The sequence below is a fragment of the Aaosphaeria arxii genome, assembly GCF_010015735.1.
Source record: "Aaosphaeria arxii CBS 175.79 unplaced genomic scaffold BU24scaffold_4, whole genome shotgun sequence".
Lineage (NCBI taxonomy): Eukaryota > Fungi > Ascomycota > Dothideomycetes > Pleosporales > Aaosphaeria > Aaosphaeria arxii.
The window spans coordinates 4295194-4318817 of NW_022983477.1; the positions used below are offsets into that span (position 1 = coordinate 4295194).

The 23624-nt window shown below is 49.3% G+C and overlaps 8 protein-coding genes and 1 non-coding gene across 9 annotated transcripts; 2 read left to right on the forward strand and 7 right to left on the reverse strand.

Annotated features, from left to right (window-relative positions):
* Nucleotides 1-310: 310 nt before the first annotated feature.
* On the forward strand, nucleotides 311-1088 carry BU24DRAFT_481351 (uncharacterized protein; the record flags this gene model as incomplete). Its single annotated transcript, XM_033533166.1, has 1 exon — nucleotides 311-1088. A coding segment is annotated over exon 1 (528 nt), but the record flags the coding sequence as incomplete, so codon positions are not given.
* Nucleotides 1089-6321: 5233 nt separating this feature from the next.
* BU24DRAFT_370718 (kinesin family protein) lies at nucleotides 6322-7974 on the reverse strand. The gene has a single exon (XM_033524442.1). It carries the CDS (start codon nucleotides 7867-7869, stop codon nucleotides 6496-6498), a length of 1374 nt encoding a protein of 457 aa, XP_033385094.1. The 5' UTR covers nucleotides 7870-7974; the 3' UTR covers nucleotides 6322-6495.
* Nucleotides 7975-8356: 382 nt separating this feature from the next.
* BU24DRAFT_392121 (uncharacterized protein) lies at nucleotides 8357-9623 on the reverse strand (the record flags this gene model as incomplete). The annotated part of the gene is made up of 3 exons (XM_033525140.1): nucleotides 9384-9623; nucleotides 8601-9333; nucleotides 8357-8541 (listed from the first exon to the last, which is right to left on the reverse strand). The coding sequence occupies exons 1-3, from the start codon at nucleotides 9567-9569 to the stop codon at nucleotides 8357-8359; spliced, it is 1104 nt and encodes a 367-aa protein (XP_033385095.1). The 5' UTR covers nucleotides 9570-9623.
* Nucleotides 9624-10255: 632 nt separating this feature from the next.
* BU24DRAFT_t42 lies at nucleotides 10256-10340 on the reverse strand. The gene has a single exon. It is a non-coding gene; the product is annotated as a tRNA-Thr (tRNA).
* A 427-nt stretch (nucleotides 10341-10767) lies between these two features.
* Nucleotides 10768-12507, reverse strand: BU24DRAFT_423117 (uncharacterized protein). The gene has a single exon (XM_033528156.1). It carries the CDS (start codon nucleotides 12025-12027, stop codon nucleotides 10933-10935), a length of 1095 nt encoding a protein of 364 aa, XP_033385096.1. The 5' UTR covers nucleotides 12028-12507; the 3' UTR covers nucleotides 10768-10932.
* Nucleotides 12508-12669: 162 nt separating this feature from the next.
* On the reverse strand, nucleotides 12670-14071 carry BU24DRAFT_481355 (alpha/beta-hydrolase). The gene has a single exon (XM_033533167.1). It carries the CDS (start codon nucleotides 13864-13866, stop codon nucleotides 12814-12816), a length of 1053 nt encoding a protein of 350 aa, XP_033385097.1. The 5' UTR covers nucleotides 13867-14071; the 3' UTR covers nucleotides 12670-12813.
* A 1859-nt stretch (nucleotides 14072-15930) lies between these two features.
* BU24DRAFT_462878 (uncharacterized protein) lies at nucleotides 15931-16269 on the forward strand (the record flags this gene model as incomplete). Its single annotated transcript, XM_033532054.1, has 2 exons — nucleotides 15931-16000; nucleotides 16076-16269. 2 exons carry the CDS (start codon nucleotides 15931-15933, stop codon nucleotides 16267-16269), a joined length of 264 nt encoding a protein of 87 aa, XP_033385098.1.
* Nucleotides 16270-16493: 224 nt separating this feature from the next.
* BU24DRAFT_392126 (uncharacterized protein) lies at nucleotides 16494-19283 on the reverse strand (the record flags this gene model as incomplete). Its single annotated transcript, XM_033525141.1, has 2 exons — nucleotides 16494-16634; nucleotides 16717-19283. 2 exons carry the CDS (start codon nucleotides 19281-19283, stop codon nucleotides 16604-16606), a joined length of 2598 nt encoding a protein of 865 aa, XP_033385099.1. The 3' UTR covers nucleotides 16494-16603.
* Nucleotides 19284-19723: 440 nt separating this feature from the next.
* Nucleotides 19724-23105, reverse strand: BU24DRAFT_423120 (putative zinc metalloprotease). The gene is made up of 2 exons (XM_033528157.1): nucleotides 21550-23105; nucleotides 19724-21502 (listed from the first exon to the last, which is right to left on the reverse strand). The coding sequence occupies exons 1-2, from the start codon at nucleotides 22944-22946 to the stop codon at nucleotides 20023-20025; spliced, it is 2877 nt and encodes a 958-aa protein (XP_033385100.1). The 5' UTR covers nucleotides 22947-23105; the 3' UTR covers nucleotides 19724-20022.
* Nucleotides 23106-23624: the final 519 nt, after the last annotated feature.

Here is a 23624-nt window from a genome sequence, read left to right on the forward strand (position 1 = left end):
TCTCTAGAATTTTCTATAAAGAATCTACTATAGGGTCATAAAGGTAGGGTACAAGATCTCCAGAGCAGGCAGAAATATTAGGGGTCAAGTACGTTCATTCCTTACCTAAGTAGTTTGGAGATTTTTATAGAATGTACATATGAATGCTTGTCATCGCTTGTTGATTCTTGTTGATAGAGGGTGTTGTGGTGCATGCTGGGTGATTACCGCACAATGCCGAGCTTTACCTCTCAATTACCGGTAAACATGACTGTAGTCCACAACTGTGGAGTAGCCCTCGCAGCCCATAGTAAACTGGAAAACTACTATCATTGATGTGCATATTATCGTTCTAGTCACTGTACAAAATCCTTCTTCCCTTTGTCCCTGCATCCACTTGTCAATACTGTTAACAACGCAAACATTACCCCAACAAAGAAGACGTTATCCATAGTTTAGAATGGCATCTCGTGCACAATACCTTTCAAAGGTTTACCCTCTAAACTAATATGAGTGAACTGTAATCGTGGATTGACCGCCCGTCACTTTGTCTACTGTCAATCCCTCAATTCTGGACAAGCATGCCGGCATCAAAACCTCTTAGGCGCTCCAAGCGTAGAACGGTTCCTACAAGAAATCCATTAGAGGGAGCGCCTCGCAGGCCCGCTGGAGTGTGCAAGAAGCCTCAGGTAAGAGCCAAGGCTCAAGCCAGCACGGATAAAGATAACAAGGCTGCTTATCTTGGAGTTTGGCTGGAGGCTGATGGATCATCGAGTGGAAGTGAGAGCAGTGATAGCAGCGACACGACTAGCAGGACCAGTAACAACAGTAGCACTGATACTGACAGCAGCACTGATACTGACAGCAGCACTGATACTGACAGCAGCACTGATACTGACAGTAGCAGCAGCAGCAGCAGCAGCAATACCAGCAACACCAGCAACAGTAGTGTCATTAGCACCGAATCCGAAAGCGGCTCGGAGTACGTCGAAAGCAGTCTGGATGAGGAGGATACCGAGGAGGAGGAAGTGATACGAGACGAAGAGGCCGTTGGTATCGAAGTGGCAAGTATCGAGCCCAACACGGAGGAATCGCTGAACGGGAAACATGATGATGTGAATGATTGCGATTCGTCTGATACGGGATCTGGCCTATTTGTATCTCCTCGATCTGTTTCTCTTTCTTCGGACCACGCTGCTTGTGGCTGTACGAAGCCTTGCACTCATCGACCCGGCTCGCACTTCACGATAGTTTCTGCTGACGCCTCCAAATGCGGGATAGGGTGCCGATTTAACTACGTGACATTGCGTATAAGCCTCGCGCAGCGGCAATTGGGGTAATCGAATCCTTGTTTTGATTTTCGTGGGGAAAAGGCGCAGTGGTGTGCCTGACCTTGGCCGTCGGGAGAGTCTTTAAAGGATCGCGAATTGACGATCTTCACCTACGCGAGGGATGGGCCAAGGTCTGGGCCAACACAACCAAGGGACCTGAAAATAATGTGTATGATGTAACAAAGCGCAGTGCAAAATGCGAAGTCCAAGCGAAATTACTTTCTAGTTAAGTGACACTTATAATATGGAGGCAAAAGTATTACCTATATGAGAACGAAACCATATGACGAACAACACATAGAACGATGCAATCACAGAAGAAATATAAGAACAAAAGACAAAAGACAAGTCACAAAAGGAATATAAGAACATAAGACAAAAGAGAAGTCACAATGAGAAGAAGGTCAAGTGTTTAATGCAATGTTTTATTGTATCTATCTACTGTTTGAGAGTTGAAGTGGTTGAGGTTGAAGTTGAAGTTGAGGTTGAGGTTGTAGTTTGAGGTTGAGGTGTAAGTTGGTTGATGGTTGAAGTGGGTGTTGGTTGATGGTTGAAGTGGATGTTGATTGAGGTGGATGGCTGAAATACATGTCGGTTGAGGTGGTTGATTGAAGTGGATGTTGATTGGTTGAGTAAGGTTGATGTTGATGTTGATGTTGATGTTGATGTTGATGTTGATGTTGATGTTGATGTTGGTTGATGTCGATGTCGGTTGATGTCGATGTCGATGTCGATGTCGATTGATGTCGAAAGCCTAAGCAGGCAACCCTGATAATACCCATGTCGATGGCCTAAGCAGGCAGCCCACCTTAGATACCGAGCATATAGGTAATCGAAACCCAGTCACCGGCTAAGAGAGTCCACAGTTCCAACAATCTGCGTAACAGATGTAACGATTTGAACGAGTCTAGCTCAAGCTCAAACTGAAACAGAGATGCAAGAGGCAGCTATGAACAGTTGATAGGCCACAGACACAAAACACAAAGTGTGATATGCTGCTCAGATTCCACACGGTCAACTGTTCAATCCGGACAACAGAGGAACATATGACCATATTCATGTGAGTCCAGCCAATGACAACACTGTCTCTGTTCTTGACCTGAGCGAGCAGTCACGAAGAGTGCAAGCCGCTGAACAGAGGTGCAGTAATCAATTGGCTTCAACAAGGCGGAGGAAAATTGGCGAGTCGAATTCGAGTTGGCGAAGTCCGGATCCGGAACAACAATCGAGTGAAGCAGTTGAAGGAAGAGGAGGTATTGTTGACTTGACATGACATGATGATGACATGATGTTGATGTGATGTTGATGTGTTGATGTTGTGTTGACATGTTGAAGTGAAGTTGAAGTGAGGTTGAGGTGTCATGTTGTTGTCATGTGTTGATGTCATGTTGGATGGTTGAAGTGAAGGTGGAAGGTGACATGCATCAAAGAAGGAAGCATGATTGATGGTTGGTATTGGAAGAGGATGCTTGACTCGATTGTTGTTGGTGGTTGTCGAAGGTCGAAATTGAAAAGTTGGTGTTGAGGGGATGGAGGATATAGGGCGGAGGGGGTTTATATACCCTCGCTTGGCGAGGGTGATCTGTGCTGCGCGTCTCCAGGTCGGGGGGCTGTGCGAGAGATCCTTTAAACCGGAATAGGTAATTGTGCATGGACCACGCGTTCGCCAGCCTTGTGATTTGGCTGCCAAACTGCTGCCAGACCAGCGTCAGTGACGGATATTTGGATATTCCGGAGTCCGGAGAGGGCAATTTAGGCAGCAATGAGGGATTTATGACTCATAGGTTTGATGAGATTGCGTCATCGGCACTGAGGAGTCGCTCTGGGTGGAGGTAACTGGGATGTTTGTTTTGAGTGAATTGGTATGCACGTGATATCAATTTTGGCTTGGTCGGTCATTTGGGGTTGAGGCATATGGAGGGGCTATTTTGACGCTCTTTGAACATGGAGATACAAATTTTGTGTTGTTTCGGTTCATTATTCCAGTGCAACCCAGCATCTGTCAACCAGTTTTTCGACCACCAGAAGATCTTGACCAGTCTCTCTAAGTTCAATTGGCAGCATATGTAGATACTTCTTTCGAATAGTCACACCGCACATATGAAAGCTTTTCTCCCTTGGGCTGTAGAATGATGCTGCGTAGTTGCTGAGATGGTCCGTTCCCACCAGTATGTGAAAGTTCGAATGACCGTGTGGGACGCAAACAAGCGCCGAGCCCAGGTCTTTGGCAGCCCTGCTCAAAGCTTCCCCGGCTAGCTAGCCTATGTAGAATGCCCCATTGGTAGCTCTCTGCTGTATCTGGCATGCGAAAACCTAATTCCATCACCACGTCTTGCATAGGTGATGATGGCGATCACTCACTGGAAAGACTTGAGGCCGGGAACCAGCAATTTCCAAAGATGCAACACGCCAAACTTGCTATTACTTTTGCGTCATTTGAGCATCACCCATTATGTGTCAAAAGTCCGGGCTGCACGAGATTTCACTCCACCTCCACCCATAATTAGGTAGTTCAAGAATGGATATCTTCATGTTCATCTCTCACTGCACCTCTTGGTCTGTATATTAATCCTCGCATATAAGGCTCTACTCGGTCGCCGCACTGCTGATGGTTTGCGGGATGCTCGGTAGGCGGAAGACGCCTCATGGCCAGGCCTACTTGGAGCTCAACCGCTCAAGTGCGAATGGGACTCACGAAGGACAACCGCCTGTTACTGACAGTGACGGGCATTTTTGAATATTGCATTCATATCTAGCAGGTTTTTCTTCTTTCATTATCAGCCAACACGAGCTTGTTGGCCACCCAAGCCGCGAAGGCTGTCAGTACTACGGCGCCGCCATCCCAGACACGGTCACGGGCGACAACGAATAGCGCAACGACAGGCTTCTCAAGCTTCATCATGTTTGAACCAGTAAACGCGCACTCCATGTGCATGTAACGGCGCCAAAGCTCTAGGAAGCCGAAGTTTAACGGTAGAACATGTGGAGAGAAACGCAGGTCCGTGAGACGATGCCACCGTCAAGACCGCCTTTACTGACAAGCTTCAGTAGTCTACATTGCAAGCTCACCACCGTGACCACCACAACACAATTTGCACTCATTTTCATCGTAGCCATCCATGTTTGGGTCCAGAACGAGGCGATCGATCAGTTTCATACACCAGTGATGCGAGGCAGGCATACTGGCATCCTCTTGCAGCTTCGCAAAAGCTTCATCCACAAGTGGCAACATGAACGAGAAACCGGCGTCGACGGAAACATCACGGCTCTCGAGTCTACACACACGGGCATGGCTTTGTATACGGCTGAAGGAACACCAATCTGCGAGAGGACTGGAAGGCGACCACGCTCAGTGAGCCATGCGTGTCAGTGACGTCTCGTCATATCGAGGCACTCCAGGGCATCAGTACCTTTACCACGCGGCGCGGTGACTGAAGGCGGGTCCTTTGATCTGTCGACGCCTTCAGCATTTCGCGTGCCTCATGCCTCAGTCTCATCCTCGTAACCGAGGCGCCTCTATGACGCTGATCGTTATCATCCTCCGTCGTAATCGAATTTTCATGGAGCGACTCGATATCGCTCACGGTCGGACGCTTTGGGAGCAGTAGGGCGGAGGGTGCTCCACGGTTTGCGCTTCGAATAAGAGGCACCGATATCGCAATTCAAGGAGGGAGTTTGGGCAGTCCGATCATGGTAGACAGTGAGGACACATGTTGCAGATAGACTTTCAGATCATAATATGACACCATTTGACGATCCTTGCCATTCTTAAGGTGCAGAATATAGGTAGTCCACAGTCGTGTTGGTGTTGGGTCATGCTTGGTGCAAGTAGCCCTATGTCCACGACGTCGCTCGAACATGCATACTCAGTGTCAGGTCTTTTTCAACAATGCAATATGCCGTTTTATTATTTTTCATTGAAATATGTGATTGAATATATCCCTTTAGAGCGTCTTTGATTGAATAAAATATCGATGTCGTGGTAGTATGGTTTAAAGTTGAAGTTGATTCATCCATAAATACTTCGCACCTATCCTCAGAACCAAGGCTCGTAGAACATCGACCAAGGGTTGGACTTTCAACCTCAAGTTTTCTCCCACTACATGGAAGTCAGCAAATAAGTCAAACTCAACAATTCTGCCAAACGACTTATTGAATTTATGAATCTCATTCAAATCTATTATCCAAAAAGATATGTCTCTCAAATATGCACCCGAAGTAACCGACACTCTATCAGTGCGGCAAAAAGAGGCCTACATGGGTCTGCGATAGGCATCAACTCACAACTTGCTTCAAGCTTCAGATTTCACATTCGCAGTGGGATTGGTGACACGAGATACACCTCTGTGTCCTCTATGCTAGTCATCGCAGATATTCCCTGATCGTGCACCTCATTTGCATCAACTCCATTACTAATTTCATCCAACACAGCACCGATACTTCACTAGCCATCTTCTTCGCGACGCTGCTCAACGATGCCGCCGACTTCTCGAACATGACCGCCTACAGCGAGATGCCAACAGAACTCGCGCCGCTCTCCACTAGCCACGGCGTCAGCGACATCTTCCCCTCAACTACCCGCGTCAACTACATATATGATCCCATCCTCCTCTTCTACAAGCGCATGTTGCAAGTCTGCACCCGCGGGCTCATGTATACAATACACACCTACCTCTCTCCTCGAGACTGCTACCAGCCGACCCCAAGACATCGAAAGTATCGTCCGCATAGATTGACGCACGGCGACACATGTTGCAACATCACTACGCGGCACGCAATCCGCTGCTCTTTCGGTACCAAAGATGCCCTTCCAGGTTCCGCGTCGCTACACACTGCCGTCCGTTCTTGCGCCGCACGATGAGACGTGAGGGTAGTGGTGACATCCCGCCGAGGAATATGAGAAAGATGGCTTCGAAACCCTAAGCTGAGTCATTTGGGACACGCAAAAAGACTCCCGGATGAGAGTGTGGAGTGGCATGGGTTGCATCCAATCGATCCTTTCGACTTGAATGCGAAGATGATAGATAATGCTACGGGCTTAGCTAGAAACACTTAGATGTCGTGAACGTGTTGCCACGCCTCGCACTCACCAGTGCCACGAAGAAGATCCGATCGAATACGCAGACAACAAAGTCTCACAGGTCCCTGCATCATCCATCAATCCTCCCTCAAGCGATCATGCCGCCTACCTCCTCCCCGCCTCCCCAACCAAATTCCCATACTTCAGCGTATTCAACGTCGCCACGAACTGCTCCTCCTCCGGCGAAAGCGTGAGTATCATCGCCGACTGCCCCTCCCTTTCCTCCGCTAGGAAGTGACTTCGCAGGATCATCGTCAGCGGCGAGGCACGGAACGGTATACGGGACTGCTTGGAAGCCTTCGCGCGGATGACTTCCTTCAGCGCGAACAGATCGGTGTTGATCTGGCGTCCCTGTCGCTGTTCCTGCGTCGTTTGCTTCGGGCGGCTGGTTGATGTAGAAGTTGCGGCGTCGAAGTACTCAGAGCCAGCGAGGTCTACGAAGATGAATTTGCCGCCCAGGCAGGCGTTCTGGGGGCTGTCGAAGCATGCTTTGACAGAGTCTTCCGCCATCCGGAGACGATTCTCATATTCTGCTTTCTCGGCCTCAGCTGCGTCGATGATGGCTTGGTTGACAGGGTGGCCGGGGTTGGGTATGTATTTTCCCTCGGGCGTCTTGATGATTGACTTGCTTTGTTCCTCGATGTACACATCTGTCGCCCGTTTACCGACGGGGACGAGTTCGGATTCTCGTGCCGTGACTTCTTCGCGCGCGTCCATCAGCCTTCTAGTGACGACTTCGAGCTCGATGACAGCGTGGGTTCTCGAGCTTTCATCGTGTATGGAAGAAGACCCCGTCGTCCTTCCCTTCAGGCCAGTACGGACGGCTTCCTGGACTTCTTCGTAGCACCAGCACGGTCGTGCCACGATAGGCCGAACCCTTACTTTTCCATCTTCTAGAGTCTCTGTTTGCCCGCGAACATGTGTCTGGCCGTCGGGTCCTTCGCGGATGTAGCATTCGATGTTGTTGTTCAATAGGTCGTAGGCGTGTTTCCCTCGAACTTCGTAGAGCCGAACCGCGACACCCAAGTCTTCCCTCTCACGCGTTTCTTCAACCGGCTGCGTTCTTACTTGATCGAGAGCTTCGAACAAGCGTCGAGCCGCGCCCAAGCATAATCCAAGTTGATTGCTGTCGTCGTAGTTGTACCCAATGATCGTGTGCGTCTTCCCACTCCCTGAATGTCCGTAGGCAAACAGGTTGCAAGTAGCTCCTTGCATCACTCGAGGTACCGTTGGTGCGACTACTCCTGCGAATATGTCGCTGTTGGCTGCTGTCTCCGGAAATACTTTGGTAAAGGAGGCGTCGCTCTTCCACGTGCGAGTACGGTTTGTGTTGACATGTGAGGAAATTGATATCGAGGAATTGGTCTCGCTTTCAATTGTGTTTCTTTCGAATCCGGCAGTAGATGATTCAATCGCAGTTAAAGGTCGCCATCTGGCGTAAACCTTGAATGAAGAGGAAGCTTGCTGTTGGTCGGCCATGAGGATCGAAGGAAGAATTTGAATACGTTTCAAATAGTGAAGCGGAAAGTAATTATGATGATTCCAAACTTTTTCCGAGTCAATTGTGAAGGAGAGAGATTTGAGGGTTTGGTTTTGGGTTGGCAGTGGTACAAACTGTTATATCGAATATGTCTGCCTGGCTTCTGAAGTTCGCTTAGCATTGCCTTTTACAACGGAAGTACTATGAACCATCGTCTAGTGCAAGCCATTTTACAAGAGACTCCAATAATAATATCAAGTATCATGTACTGTTTGTTACACCATGTCCACAGCCGTACGTACACATATTTCGCGTCGCACCCATGTTTTCTCCATATGAAATTTGATGCCGATGAGACCGATGCTCAACTACACGCTCTTACAACTAAATGCTCCACAACCTCACTTTGAGATAACTCCTCCAAGTAACGTTACAAAATTGCTGTACCGTTGACATGAGAACTAACTCCACCTATAGCGCAATGAATTAGCAATGTAAATCCAGACGTTGAGATTTTGATCTCGACTTACCAGGACAGTTTGCAGGCGCAGAAGTGAAGAAGAAAAACCACCGATTCCTCTCTCTGCACTTCTTCGCCAGACCCTCAAGATCCAACATCTCACCCAACGGCATTCCCCAGAGCGCCAAAATGTACTCATGGAGATGATAATCTGCATTCACGTAAGCTTCCCTCTGCCAACCTTCACTCTCTGCAAAGAACCCAACTAACCTTCATGAGTCGGCCAGGCCTCAAAAGCCGGCGCGTCGCCCGCAACGCTGGCAAAGTAGCAATCGTGCAACCAGTCCAGAATCTTCTGCTCCTGGCTCAGTCCCGCGTACCGCTGCCCATCCTCGCCGTCCTTTCCGCTCCCGTGGCGAAGCGCGGCTTTCGTCCTGTCCTCGGGCGACTTGGAGTCGTACGCCTCCTTCCACCCACTGCGGACGAACAGCATGTCGCCGATCTTGATGTCGCCGCCCTGAGCCGCGGGTCGGATGTCGATACCTTGGTCTTTACCGCACTGGTAGAGCTCCTCCCAGGAGATGGGATAGTAGTCGTAGGGGTCGTAGTTGATGCCTTTCTTGTGGGCCCAGCCGCGGTAGTCGAGCAGGACGCCACGGCCGGCGATGCCGTGCTCGGCCCAGTGGTGGATGGAGCACTTGTGGTTAGCAGCAGGACCGACAATGTCGGCGCCAGTGGTGCCATTGTAGAAGGATCCGGAAGGGAAGTGGGCGAAGTGTCGGAAGCCGTCCCATTGCGTGCCGCTTTGCGTGTTCATCTCGTAGAGATCGTCGTAGGCGTAGTTCTCGGCGAGAGTCTTGATTTCGTGTTTGAACACTTCCCGGCCGAAGGCTGGCTGGTTGGGGACATTGAGCGGGAGGTTGACGGGAATCATCTCGCCGGTTTTGATTTCCTTGGATGCTGCTGCAATTCGAGTCGGCGTCAGTAAGTTCAATCGGCCAATCTATCTTGTCAATGATTTCATCCTTGTTCAATGTGCAGGCATGTACCAACATAGTCATTGTCGCCCCAGACCCAGGCGGATTCAGGAGGGTTGCCAGGAACCTGAGGGAGCTCCTTTCGGGTGGGAAACTTTGTACAATCAGGATCCCATGGAATGGTCGTTGCAGTCTTGTTCATTGTCAGGAAGTCCTTGATTTGCGTCAATCGCTGTCCTGCAGAGCCATTTGTATCAGACATTGTGAAATAATTGATCAGTATCACGTTCAATTCAAATCCGTTGCACCATGTACACAAAGGAAACTGTAAAGGGTCACAAAGAGGGATTAAGGAACATGAACAACTCCTCAGCTTTTGATTAATGAGCAAGAATTAGCTCTGACGCAAAGTCCGCAAGCTATCGACGCCATACCCCGCGATTCAACGATACAATTGTGGACTGTCGCCCCGCATTTTACCTTGATATGCATGATGCGTCGTACATCGCCGAGGTTTCTCGTACGCGTGGAACGCGAACGAAGATGGGGTCGATCCGAGTAGCGCCGGACGACTCGTCGGCCTATCAGAATCGATGCACAAAATTACCGGTTCCACCGGACATCACAAATCTGAGCGTATGAAGGGTGAATCTGGCGTGTCAGTTGGTAGATGAAGACCATCTTGGAGTGGATCGATGCTCATCCAGGATGTTTACCTTTGAGCAGCACAAAAAACGAAAACAAGATGGTAGTTCTACGAGTGTGATCATAGCATTGACTGATATCTATCTGAACTACAAGAACTTCCGGACAATCTCAATTAATTGATATGAGGCGTTTTACTTGACAAAAAAAAAGAAGAGAGTAATCAATCATCTGCAACAAACCTTCTCCGATGACAAATCCATCATCCCCAACCGAAAGACCAAAAAATGGCAAAAAGAAATGTGCCTCTTCTCGGAATCGAACCGAGGATCTTCTCATGTCGGATATTGTATACGAGTGAGACGCTGTACCACTAAGCCAAAGAGGCAGTTTGTTTTCATATGATAATTTTGCATTTGCAAATACTATATTGCCAGTACATTCCGACGTCCTGGTGTTGTCTGATGGCTTTCGCAGCTTTCGTGGATGTTTTTCTTTGGAAAAGTGGGGGCGGGGTAATTGTGGGAGGCCTGGATCTGGGAAGCGAGAGAGAGATTAGTTATCAACCCTAGTCTATCTCATTGGCGCCGCCAGCCGCACGAGGAGAATCTCACTACTTACTTGGATTAGTAAGGAGTGAGTGTCGGAGTCACGAACAGATCCGATGAGCGGCATTGATTGAATGCGCAAGCAATAGGTGAAGGAGAAAGAAAGAAGAAAGAAGAAGAAAGTCAAAACCCCTCCCAAGATATCAAGCAAACATGTGCAAACAATTTCGTTCTCCAATAAGAGCTAGGCGGGTACTAGTGTATGGGCTCTACCTTGTGTAACTTCAAGCCGCCTTGCTACCAATCTACTTCATGAGCTTGAGGAATCACCTCATCAAATTCTTTCAGGATGATTCAAAGTGTCTTTCAGAAGCAATTGCGCTACCAACCACCTATTTCAATGATAGAAGTCCCAAGCGTCTGTTAGCCTTCTCAAATATACGGCCTTCTCCCTTCACCCTCCTCAAGATGCGTAGTCCGATCAACATCCAACCTCCTCTGAAAATACTCCCCCACCACAACCTCTTCATACGTCTTCCCAGGCTCTCTAAACTGCTCCAAAACACCCACCTTCCCATCCTCATTCGGACTAAAGAAGAACGGCATCGAATACCTCTCCTCGCCGCCCATATTCCTCACTCTGTGCACCGTGCTCTGCCACGTCCCTCCCGTGACCATCTTCAAGAAATCCGCGACGTTGACTACGAATGTGTTTCGCGCAGGCTCCACGGGAACCCATATACCATTGCCGTTCAGGACCTCTAGAGCAGGGAGCTTCGTCTGTGATTGACAGACCAGCGTGAACCAGCAGAAGTCTGTATGCGCACCGATACCGACGTCGGATTCGATCTCTTGAGGCGGGTAGTGGACGGCGCGGATATTCGTCATGGGATGCGTCGTAATTACGTCGAAATAGTCTTCTGGTAGATCGAGAGCTAGCGCGAAGATGTGGAGCATTCGTTTCGAGAAGTCGTACATTGCGTTGTAGTAGCGGTATATGGCTGGGCGGAAGAAGGCTGCCGAGGGGTGAGATGGCCATTGGTTTCGAGGTTCTGCGGTCGCCGGGGTTATGGGTCGGTTTTGCTCAGGATCGGTCGCGTCTTCACCCATCAGAAAGCCTTCTTTGAGGTCGCCTCTGGTGTTTGGATCCAGTTTGCCTTCGAGGAAGGCTTCGTAGCCACGGAACTTCTCCGTCTTTTGGTTGTGGCATTCCATCTTGATGTCGGTAGGTAGATCAAAGTACTTCCTGACTGCCTCGAAAGTATCGTTTAGTAGGTCCTCGTCGACTCCATGGTTGACGGCGTAGAAGAAGCCTATGTCTCGACACGCTGCCCCTACTTCTCTCGCTAACTCTTTCCGATCATTGATATCGTGCGAGTAGATGCGCCTGAAGTCTATCTTCGGCAGCTCATTGAAAGTGTCCTTCGCAGCCTTCCCGGTAAGGATCCTTCGTTTACCAGGAACACCTCCATCATGGTAGTGAACGTACTGTTCTGGTTCTGTTGTGGTTGTGATTGTTGCAGACATTGTTCGAACTAGCTATCGAGATGAGAAATTGTGGACGTGGAACATATTGAGTCTTGATAAGAGAGAGATGTTCGGTGGCGTCACATACGCATCGTCCGTCACAATCTGCACGTTCAACAGCAGACGCTCACGCATTTGGAATAAGTGCCGTTAATCGTGGTCGACCTGAAGTCTCGTCACCAATAAAAGACGAGAATAACCCCTGTCTAGGCACCGGGCGTAATCTGTCGATCGAAGAGCGAGTGTTATGATAACGGAGCGCCTTTCCAGCCAGTTGTTGCTCAGTCGAAGCGGTAAATTCCACGTGTGATTATCTGGAGACCATCATCGCTGTTACATACACCTTCGCATATGCGCGTAGTATTTTGTCTTGAGTGGAGATGGGAGCTGCGCAACATTGATGAAGGCTAACAATGTACCCAATGAAGGGCAGGAATACCCTGCCAATATCTAGATACGCACGCCTGATCAGGGAAGATGGGGAAGTGGCATAGAGCATCCGATAGGGCTGGGACGTTTGAGTTTAGGCCTGCGGGTATGCGGCGGGAGGACGCGGGGTAGCTTACCCGCTTGTTTGAACGTTAATGAATCCACACAGTGGAACACATGAGAAAGTACCACTATTGGAGATCACTGATTACTTGTGAACTCGCAAAGAGACAAGGACATCAATGATGAGACTTTTGTATTTGACGATATCACAAAGAAAATGATGATCTGATCTGTGTTCCATACCTTGACTTTTTCCAGTCAACAACTGGCAGCAGCTTCGCATGCTGGCCGCTCCTAATTCCAATCGTCACCATCTGCATACTCATCTAATTCTGCCTCTTCTAGGAAATCATCGAGTAACCCTGCCACCTTTCTGTTGTCCAAATCCGCAAATGGGATGTGCGTGCTGCCCTTGAGTCCGGCATCCTCGCCCAACTTCATAACCTTCGCATTTCCGCCATACTGATTGATCAGCTTTGCGACCAACCTACTCTCCATGACGCTCGTATGGTTCTCCGGACGATGGTCACCCCAAACAAACTGTATGCTTTTGACCTTCGCCAGCTTCTTGAATCTCTCGAGCGGCACAACGAAAGGACCAAACCCTCCAGTCCCAGCCGTGATGTTGATATTATCCGGAAAGACGTAACCAATTGATTCGTACGTAACGATTCCCTTGATATTCGTCCCATTCGCCTTGGTCGTCGTCATCATTGCGCGTAGCCCTCCCGCCGAATTCGTCAAATACACAATATCCTCTCCAATGCGACCAGAGTCGGCCGCAATCGCCGCCGCATCAGACTGCAACTCGACATTCGCCTTCGTGTCATACTCCACATATCTCGCGCTCGTCGCCTGCTGCCACGCCGCCTCATCTCTCGTTGGAAACTGCACATCTGGCCACCAATTCTTATAACTGGGCCCGAAGTTCCACGCCCCGAAGTTCGCATGGTCCTGGTACGACGGGAAATACGTCGTGGGTTCGCAGGCCCAGTTCGCGCGTCCCACTCGCGGCCCGTCCCACAGGTAGACGGGATAGTTTCGGCGGAGGAACATGTCTTTGTAGCCTTCGCCGCCGTCCCAGCGGTTTTGCCAGACTTGCGTGCTCGAGCTGTGCCACATTACGAGGCTGGTTCGGCGCGGTCGCCAGGGGATGAAGTATTCCATGTAGCCATGGTCGCAGGAGAGCGTCTCGTTGGGCCGGGAGGGACTGTTGATGATCTTTCCGCCGATCTGGAATCCTCCGGACTTTTCGAGATATATGGGCTTGCGAGGTCGCTCAAACTTGTCGCAGGTGACGGTACCTGCTAAGAGTAGGAACGTAGCTGATGAGAGTAAGTCCAACATGACTTGTCCAGAGTTGTGTCTAAATCAATTGCGATCCAGCATAAACAATGACACGCTCCAAGCTTCCTTCAAAAGAATTGGCGGACAACCAATTCCGCACTTGAAAATGAATGATGACGGTATATAAGTATTTCTATCATCATATTTACCCGTAGAATGTCGTCTCCTCAATGTGGGACCACCCAAAATCAACAACTGCCGGCTCATCATGTTACGTTCTTCCTCGTAGGGCTGAAAAACCGCGAATCTAAACGGAAGCCTCGTAAGCCATAAATGGAAAAGAAATTGGTGCCGTTCTTTACAGCAGCTTCACGACCTGGTGATGAATTCAATCGACAAATTAGCATGACAGATGTGCCAGACGCAGTAAGCCAAATAGGTCATACCCGTAGAGTATGTAAACTCCTTCACGGCTGAAATCAACTAAAATCCTACGTACCGAATCCGACGGTCCAGTGAGTGACTTATCCTTGCCAGTAAGCACTGGTTCGTCGATTCAGCCGTCGATCAACAATTGCCGGACGTGGAGCTTTGCCAAGGCATATACTTCCATGTTTTATAATAAGCACAGGAATTAATGAAATTGCAATACAAATTTTACAGTAAACAAGTAAAGACTTGGAGAGTAAACATGATCCTAAAGTACTGTCATGAAAGATCCATATTATGAGTAATGATTCTGCGGACTATTAGCGGAAATTCTTCCGCTGCCAGTATAATAGACATGCTATAAGGAAATGCTTTTTTGTGCGGTAGCTGGCCTTTTACTTCGGCAAATCTTTTTCAATGACATCTCAAAATGATGGGTTACCAGGCCTGTTGAGCTCGAGGTTCCTCGTTGAGCATTGTCAACTGATGTGGTCCCAGGCCAGATATACGTCTAACCGTAACCAGTTAAGCCTTTCCCCAGACTCTGTCTCTGGGTATCATGGATCTGACATCTACCAAACTACAACACGAGACCAAGGATATATTTATTCTAGAAGAATAATGTCCTCCAAAAAGGGTGTATCGCCATCTTCAGTCGCCCAGAAGCCGCTACCCACTCCCCCAGTGGCCCATCATCAAGCTGCATTCGCTCAAGACAAACCTCTACCTGATAAGCCCCTCCCCCGGATAGCTGAAGAGAACACTTATACTGCGCCCAGCTATAAGAAACTTGCTTTATCGTTCTTTTTATTTACTTTATGGTTTCTCGCGATCGTCATTCTCCTACCCATAATCACCGAAAGAGATGCAATGCCCGGCTTAAACAGATGGCTTCGAAACTGGGTTGCCATCCCGAGATACAATACATCGCCCGCTCTACCCGCCCGAAATGAGTTATAACGAAGACGCCAACTCAAAATGAAATTTTTCTGCTATCAACATGTGCCAGATCGTGGATCAAGCATCCAAACTATCCCATCCTCGCAAGTCTCTACCATTTGACCGATTCCAAGCCGCTCAACAAACCACAATCCATTGGCGACATCTCCATCAGCCAATGCATCGCCACTTATATGCAATCTTATGGATATCTTGTCATAATTACGGCGTAGCAAGCACGATGCGATGACATCATTGATCTTATCCACCACCTGGGATGCGAGATATGACGGTTGCGGGCCTTACGTCTTGAGCATTTACATCCCTTTTAGGAAATAGCGCATTGGCGTCTGTTGGTGTTTACTTAATTGAAGATGGATATATGCTATAATAGGAGGATAGGCTTCGAAGGATCTCGAAAGTTGCTGCTTTCGTCTTGAGATATTTGTTTCAAGGCACCTTAACCTACGTCAACTGCTGTAGATCGATGCCATCTTGTGGGCTAATTCTTCACTTGTGGAGAGGCTCTGAGGAAGATGTCGATGAGCGAAGTTAGATATGACGAAGAGTCTCAGTTGACAGTGATGGCTGGAGGTATATAAGAAGACGTCGCGATGCCATTCAGTCTACCATCAACCACTCAAACAATCATCATCCAACTACCAAACTCCAATACCCAGCATTCTATCAACTGTTCACTCAGTATCACATTTCCATTCTACCAAAACCTTAAGAAACCCAATACAAATCTCCATCATGCGCTTCTCCGTCCTCGCAACCCTCGCCATCGCCTTCGCCGCGAACACCGCCTTCGCCGCTCCCGGAAGTACGTCCCGTTCCCTTTCCCCTCTCCCTCCATTTCTTTCTCCCCAGTGACAACATGAGCTGATTTCAGCAAAAGCAAACACACTCGTCCGCCGCGAATGCGACTGCGCAGGCAAGTCCGCCTGCACGGAGAACTGTGACGCGTTCCCGGGCGGCACCGCACAGGCAGCCTGCCGCGCCGCCTGCGCTGACGTCAATAACTGCGGCTTGAATGAGATCTGCTGCAAAGACGGGTCGGCCTGCACTGGGAAGGGGTGCTGTGCTGCGTGAGAGGCGGGTCTGACGCGGCCTCCATTAGGAGTTTCCACCTCTAAGAGGTTGGAAGGGGGAGGAGAGGGTGCGGAGCAGACGAATATTACGGAGACAAGTGTATAAGTGTTGTGTATGTGAACATTAGTCTATATTGAATACGTTTCAAAATGCTGAACCGATCTATCGCGCGAATGCCGTGAGTGAGTATCATCGAAGGTCATGTCTAAAAGAAAGGGCATTAAAAACATGCATGCAGTACCGTGCGGCGAGTATCGAACGGGAAGAGAAGAAAACAATGACATATACAAGAAGTTATCCGCCCAAGACTGTATTACTTCAACTGGCGATGCCGTTATGCGAGCGACCTGCGGACCAATTTTCTTCTTTGTGAATGTAAAAGTTAGCTAACAGTCTCGAATGTAAATGCAGAGATTCCTCATTGTGCTGGGGAGGGATCAAACTCACGAAACACTCCCCGTCCCGATCGCGCTTGCGCTTGTGCCGTCGCTGTCCTTCTTCCAACTCATGCTCCAGCCTCTGCTTTTCGGCCGTGCGGGAACGGCGGAGGTGATTTTGTCTTTCGTAGACACGGCAGTCTTGGGTCTCGTGTTGGGCTCTGGGAGTTTGTCGGTGTAGTATCGGGCTGGGGTGGCGCTGGTTGTTGTGTTTGCATTTTCTTTGTCGACTGTCGTAGGATCAGGCGCTGCGTTTGCAGTCTTGGGACGGATAAGGCGTTGTTTGGTGGATGGCTCAATGGAAGGCGCTGCACTGTCGTTTTTGGACGGCTCGGTGTGCGCGGTCGCGGTCTGCGGGCGCAGGGAGGCGTTCTTGTCTTTTGGCACGAGCGCGGTCTTGGGCCGTTGATGCGGTGTGTCGACTTTCTCCTTATCCTTTATGTCTTCTTGGTCTTTGCCTGTGTGCGGTGTCACGGTGGCATCGGTATCCCTGCGGGCCATTTTCCGCATCAAGCCCTTGAGTGTCAGACTCTTCCGTCGGGTATGAGCACTGCGAAGCTCGGGTGGAGGAATATCGGTGGATATCATGTTTGAGCGAGGTGGGCTCGCAATGTTCGCGATGCTTGTATCGATACGGAGAGGTGAAGGCGACGGAGCTCTGCGCATTCGCTCCGGTGTCATTTGAATGCTCGAATCTGACGGAATTGTTGCCATCGGGCGAGTAGGAAGTGGAACATCAGAGCTTGCAGATGGTGGTGTCAAGATCGGTTCTGTGATAAGAGTTGCGCCGCTCGAGCGCGCGGAAGTGTAATCGCCAGAAGAAATCCGTTGGCGGGCTCGATGGTGAGCGAGGCGTTCGTGGTCGAGCATGAGTTGCTCTTTGGTAGTTTCGAGTTCCGTCACATACTTTTGCAATTGCTCCACCTTGGTTTGAAGTCCCCTCTGATCGCTATCCGCAGCTTCTTTGTCGCATTTGAACACCTGCATCTCTTTTTCCTTGGTTTTGAAACTTGCTCTGAGGTGCGAGATTTCCTCATCCTTCTGTGCCAGTGCAGTACGGCATTCCTGCAACTGTCCTTCCAAGCGCTGGAAATGAACACGATGCACTAGACTTGGTCTTGCGTTCTCCATATCTTCATTAATAGACTTCTCGAATTGGACAAGTTCGCGAAGTGTTTTCATTTCCTGTTCATTTGCAAACAGGCGGGCATTGGCCTCCCTTAATCGTTTATCCAGTGCTTCATGTTCACTGTAAAGCCGAAGGTTGTCTTGCTGCGCAGTATTGAACATTGCCTCTAGCTCTTGCTTGTCTGATTCCTCAATTGTCGGTAAGCGCATCGGGCTTACCTTCTGACTGGTCTTAGACCCCTCTTCTTCCAGTCGTACCGCAGCCTCTTCTAACTGCTCTCTTGTTTGAGCGTGGAGGCTTCGCTCCTTATTTAAGGCCTTTTGTAAATCATGGTTTGAACTCCAGGCCCGGCGTAATTCGGATTGCGCGCGCGCCAATGTCTCCGAGCTGTCCTTGAAGACCTCTAGAGCCTCAGTCAGCCGAGAAATTTCACGATCCTTCTCGTCACTCGTGCGTTCCTCTTCTTGTGAATGTCTTCCTTTCACACGCAGGATCTTCACCTGCACTGCTGATTGGTGTTCACTATCGATGTGTTCATCCCACTCTTCCTCTGCAGACCGACTCCCGTTTCTCTGCAGACTCTCAACTCTTTTCTTGAGGCTCCTAATCTGAGTCTCTTTCAATTCCATGTTGGCCTTGTGTTGGCGAATGGTGGTCTCTGACTTGGCGTCTATTTCTTGGATGTATCTTTCCTTTTGCTCGTTGGCCTTGCGTAGCGCAAACAGCTCAATGTCTTTGCGGTAAATGATAGCTTGATGGTCGCGACCCACGCTTTGTTTCATAGTCTTCAATTCATCCCGAAGATTTGCGCATTCAGTAGATGTGTCGCCCAAAGTCTCTTGGGTGGTGTGAAGATCTGCTTGTGCCGCCTTCAACTCCAGATCTTTGGTATTTACCGCCGTCTTGACCTCTGCTAATGTCCTTTGCAGGCGCCGAATCTCATCGCCCTGCTCCTCCATACTTTCGGAAACGTCCAGCTGTGGTTTTGGCGTCCTACCTCGTCCATGACTCTCATCAAACAAGCTCGTGGCACGTGCCGAATCTGCCGCAACAACATGCGACGAACGAAGTGGCGTTTCGGATGCCAAGCGTACAGTGCTCCGGGCTCTATTTTCAGAGGATATCCACCGGCATACTTCGAACGAAATCATGATGAAAGCAGCCAGAAGTATGTCATGGACACAAGTGCTCTGTTGCGAGATGGTGACACACGCGCCAACGCGCAAGGCATTGGTTAATAACACCTGGTAGTGTCTCAGCCATAGACGGGGTCGCTTTTCCGTGTATAAGATGAATGCGCCTGGTAGAGACGAGATGACGGCAATGGCGGTTGTTCGAGATATTGTAGGGTGATTTGCAGAGTATTGCTGAAAAAGCTCGATTATGTCCAAAAAGTCTCGACTGAAACAACCTCCAGTAATTGTTAATTTGTTGTAAAGGTTTCTCATAGCGCATTGAAAGGCTTGCCGTGTCGACGATGTGAGTAGTTTGTGACCCCCTTGTGTTGGCAGGCTCGCTTGAAGTTTGCTCAGTGATTCCGGATCCAAGAATGGAGCTTTACTCTCGTCGTATGCCATTTCTGAGACTGTTGAAAACGCAGAATGCAAACAGCTGCTCTGGAAGACGTACGTGGCGACATTACCCTTGATCAGAACAAATGTTCCGGGAATAGCGACGAGTAGACCAAAGGCTGTGGAAATTGGGTGGTTCTGCGCATATTCTTGCATAGCAGCAGTCACTCCGGACATTGCGCAGTCAATCGAGGCAGTATGACGGATGATCTCGACAGTACGAGACGCAAGCTTTTAGAGAAAGTGCCGAGTCTATCGTGATCTGTAATCAGTGGATTCATCAATATGAAGACCAACATTAAATTTAACTGGAAGCGATGCCTTACGTATATTTTACTAATAGTGATAAGCTAGAAATGTGTACATCGCATAAATCAAGACAATTGTGAAGGCGTTCAAACTAGAAGAGAAGAAATGCAGGCGAAATGTTAGATGCAGGAGAGGACATAGAGAGGTGATGGTCGGGAAGGCGAGGAGCGCGCATTGAATTTCATTAATGACAATGTCGAGGATTAATGACTAGGAACGCCAGGCTTAAATGCAGAAGCACAGAAATCGCAGCAAAGAAAAGGAGAAGCAGCATTGACCCAGGGTCGTGGGCGAGCAGGACGAGAGCCTATATTTTGAAACGTTTGGATCCTTCTACCAGGCCATCGCTGACTTTCGTCGCGATCGCCCATACAGGGAGATAGTGGCGTATCTCATCGAAAGCGGGGATGGCGTCTGTGTTTGCATCAGACCAGAGGCAGACGATGCTTCCAGAAAGCGTGGAATTTCGGCTACGGTCCCATGTCACGCTAACGTCCCAGGGCTGAGACCACTCACGGTGCCAGAGGCGCACCTCGCGCGTGCCGTTGGGGCCAGTTGCATTAAAGCGAGGGTCTGAAACACCCCCATCAATTGCCAATTCCAGGATGGGCGAGTCAAAAAGAATGCGACATGCGCGCGTGTTCTTGCCAACGACGCGAATCGTAGCGTTATTGGCCCCTTTCGTCGTGTTGATGGAGTAGTCGAGCCAGGTGTCGAGGTAACTATGATTGCCATAGGGTGCGGCGGCCTTGGGTACGACCTGTGCTGGCAGCCCCTCCCATGCGCATTTGGTCAACTCTTTTCGCGTCGCAATGTGGGGCGTCGTGCAATCAAGATGCTTGCCTTGCGCACTGGGTATTCCCTTGATGATACCTCGCACGTAGTCATCTAGCCCGGTAAGAGAAACTTGATCTGTGCCGGCATCAAGATCCACCTCTTGGAGGAAGTAGACCTTTAGGCGATGTTCTCGGGAGAACGGAAAAGCGACTAGATTGTAAATTACCGTACCCGCGCAGACCAAAAAGAGGAACAACGGGATATGATAGGTAAAGCGATGGATAAAGGGCCCAACAGGAGTGAGAAGCAGCACGGAGAGTATTGCAAACCCAATATAGATGAAAAGCGAGGAGCTGCCATCGGCCGGCGTCTGGTATAGCGCTGAAGTTAATAACAATGCCACTTGCCCTACTAGGATGACGTTGAAAGGAATGAGCAGGATTAGTTGGATGATCCATAAAGAGCTTGGAAGTTTCCCACTCCACTCTTGCTCGCCGGGGAAAACATCGCCTTTGTCGAAGGACTGTGGTTGTTCTTCTTGCTCGGTCCCGTCGCTAACAGACTGCCGCCTGCTTCCATATCGTCGAAAGCTTCTTCGGTCACCACGAAGTAATGAGGTGGTCTCAGTGGCATCATCGTCTACCACTGGACGTTCCTCAGTTCGGGTGTTATTGGTTGATCCGGTCAAAGGCCGGCTGGGAGCTTCAGAGCCTCTCCTGGACCCATTGTTGTTGTCATTATTGGCAGCATAAGCCGACTTGGTAGGCAAGAAGAGCAGTTCGATGTAAGACATGACCAACGCGAAGAAGACGGAGGCAAAGTAGAAAGTTATGAAATAGCCACCGCCGATGTGATAATTGTTGGCGAAGATAGTGGCACCTGTGAGGAGCACGAAATTGCCGGCGAATAACCAGATGAGGGTGTATATACGCTGCAGAGCTGAAGGACGCATGGCACTTGCTCCTCTGAGGATGAACCAGAGCACGAAAAGCCAAGCTGAGAGTAACATGCTAACAATCATAAGCGGCAGTAAGATGACGGCGCTTCCTATACATACCTCCAGACGGCGAACGGGCTGCTATAAACGATGTGTGGGTTCACCCTGACAACAAGAAATGCCAGACCAATATCGGCGGCCGTTGCCGCAGCGAATGCAATAGGGAACCGAAAGAATCCCCGCCAACCGTTGAGTTGTACATATTCGTCATCATCAGACGAGTGAACGTATTTCTTCCAGGCAAACAGATAGTTCCTATCGCTTTTCGATAATGCGACAGTAAGCCCGATTAGAACGAGTGGAGAGACGACCAACAGGGTGACGTTGATAGCAAACAGAGTATGTAGACGGAATATCACGAATGCCTTCCCCAAGATATCAAACCAAACAGCATCGGTGCCGCTGCCGGCGTCTACCTTACCATTTTGGGGACTCCTGTTGTCGCCATCGAATTCGGTGCTTGTATCGGAGGCTAAACCAGAGACTGTTGAGATGGCTGCATCGAGCATGTGCCATAAAGAGTTTAGGGACGTCTCCTTCGTCGAATCTTCCACTGTATGATAGCGAGCTCTTGGCTCCATGAAGGCCACGTCAAGACCACGGAGGCCTAGTTCACCGTTGAAAACAACGTAATCAGTCTCACTTCTAATGAGACGTTTCTTGAACCCGTCACCACTTATCACCGTCCCAAAAGGATGATTCGACTGCTTGTAAAAGCGCGTCACTTCGGTGTCAGTGGATCGGAACAACGTTGCTCTGCCACCTGCACCAGCGCCTTCAAGGTTCAGAAAGGTGTGGGGCACTTGAGAAATGGGATGACGCATGAATGCCTTTGCACCGTTGAGGAAGTCTTCTTCTCCGTTGTTGAGTAGCAAGACGATGGTTGACTTTGGCCAGTTGCGAGGCTCTGTGAAGTAGGAAAGTAGTTGTAGAATGGAAACGACACCAACCCCATCGTCTGTTGCACCAAAGCCAGTGCTAACGGAATCATAATGAGCATTCACAAGGACACCACCATTAGTTGGAGAACGAGAGTCTTGCGAAAGGGGAATCGGGTCCTCATCGTCAGATCCACGGATGGCAATGATGATGTTGGTGCCCTCAAAGTAGACAGTCGTCTGCCTCTCTGCGAATGTGACGTTGGATATGGTGTCATCGATAATTTCCACCTGATCTTTACCCAGCTTCTTGGAGGCTACTATATCACGAGCACGTGATAGTAGGTACTTACGCACGTCATCGTTCGCTCGAGAATTGTACGGATGGAACTGTCGGGTTATGTACTCGAGATCACTCCAGGCTTGTGTGAGATCGATACCAGAAGGTGTTGATTTGGGATAGTGAGGAACTGTGAGGTGAACCGAGAGTAATGCAGCCAAGAGAGCTATGTATGTAACGGTAACGAAGACGATGACAGGCCGAGGCCTGAAAGCCAGTGGATTGCCCCAAAGAGCCATGGAGAGATTAAGCACGGGCGGAGGTCTATCGGAACATATGTAACGACGGTGCAGAATAAAAAATGGCTAGTTGGGAGGTTGCGACTTGGAAAGAAGGAGTCTCAGAGTCGCCCAGCACGACTTACTGTGTACAGCAGTGGATAGTTGTGGTTGGAGGAGGAGAAACGAGACGAGAAGAAGCTGCGGGGAAAAGCGAATGATGTTGAAGCAATCCGGAAGGGAGCTATGACCAGGCAGGATGCACGCTAGGCCATGTAGGGTAAGCTCGGACATGCACGATTACCTCACCAATTTCTTAATGTCACTCAGACCTCAGACCTCCATACACATTTCATATACTTCTTCTCCTCCTCCATGATGGGACACCTCTTACGTGTCGAGATCAATTGGCACCGCCTCCTTTCACCGTGACGAAGAAGTAAACCTTTTCAAATTCCTTGCATTCACCGAAAGTTACACCGACACATAGCACGACAGATGATTCTCCACTCCAGCTAATGCGGCGTAGTCTATCCCTTCTACATTATTTACCAATATGTCCGCCACCTCTCGAAACCTATTCCCCATCCAACCCATAGGAAAAGAAGAAGAAGAAGAAGAAGAAGAAGAAGAAGAAGAAGAAGAAGAAGAAGAAGAAGAAGAAGAAGAAGAAGAAGAAGAAGAAGAAGAAGAAGAAGA

What these genes read in the sequence shown, in the direction of transcription:
- BU24DRAFT_370718 (XM_033524442.1), bottom strand. Translation starts at nt 7,869, where the DNA reads ATGGCCGACCAACAGCAAGCTTCCTCTTCATTCAAGGTTTACGCCAGA.
- BU24DRAFT_423117 (XM_033528156.1), bottom strand. Translation starts at nt 12,027, where the DNA reads ATGTCTGCAACAATCACAACCACAACAGAACCAGAACAGTACGTTCAC.
- BU24DRAFT_481355 (XM_033533167.1), bottom strand. Translation starts at nt 13,866, where the DNA reads ATGTTGGACTTACTCTCATCAGCTACGTTCCTACTCTTAGCAGGTACC.
- BU24DRAFT_423120 (XM_033528157.1), bottom strand. Translation starts at nt 22,946, where the DNA reads ATGGCTCTTTGGGGCAATCCACTGGCTTTCAGGCCTCGGCCTGTCATC. An exon ending in AGCCCGTTCGCCGTCTGGAG is followed by an intron (nt 21,503 to 21,549) that starts GTATGTATAGGA and finishes TATGATTGTTAG; the next exon opens with CATGTTACTCTCAGCTTGGC.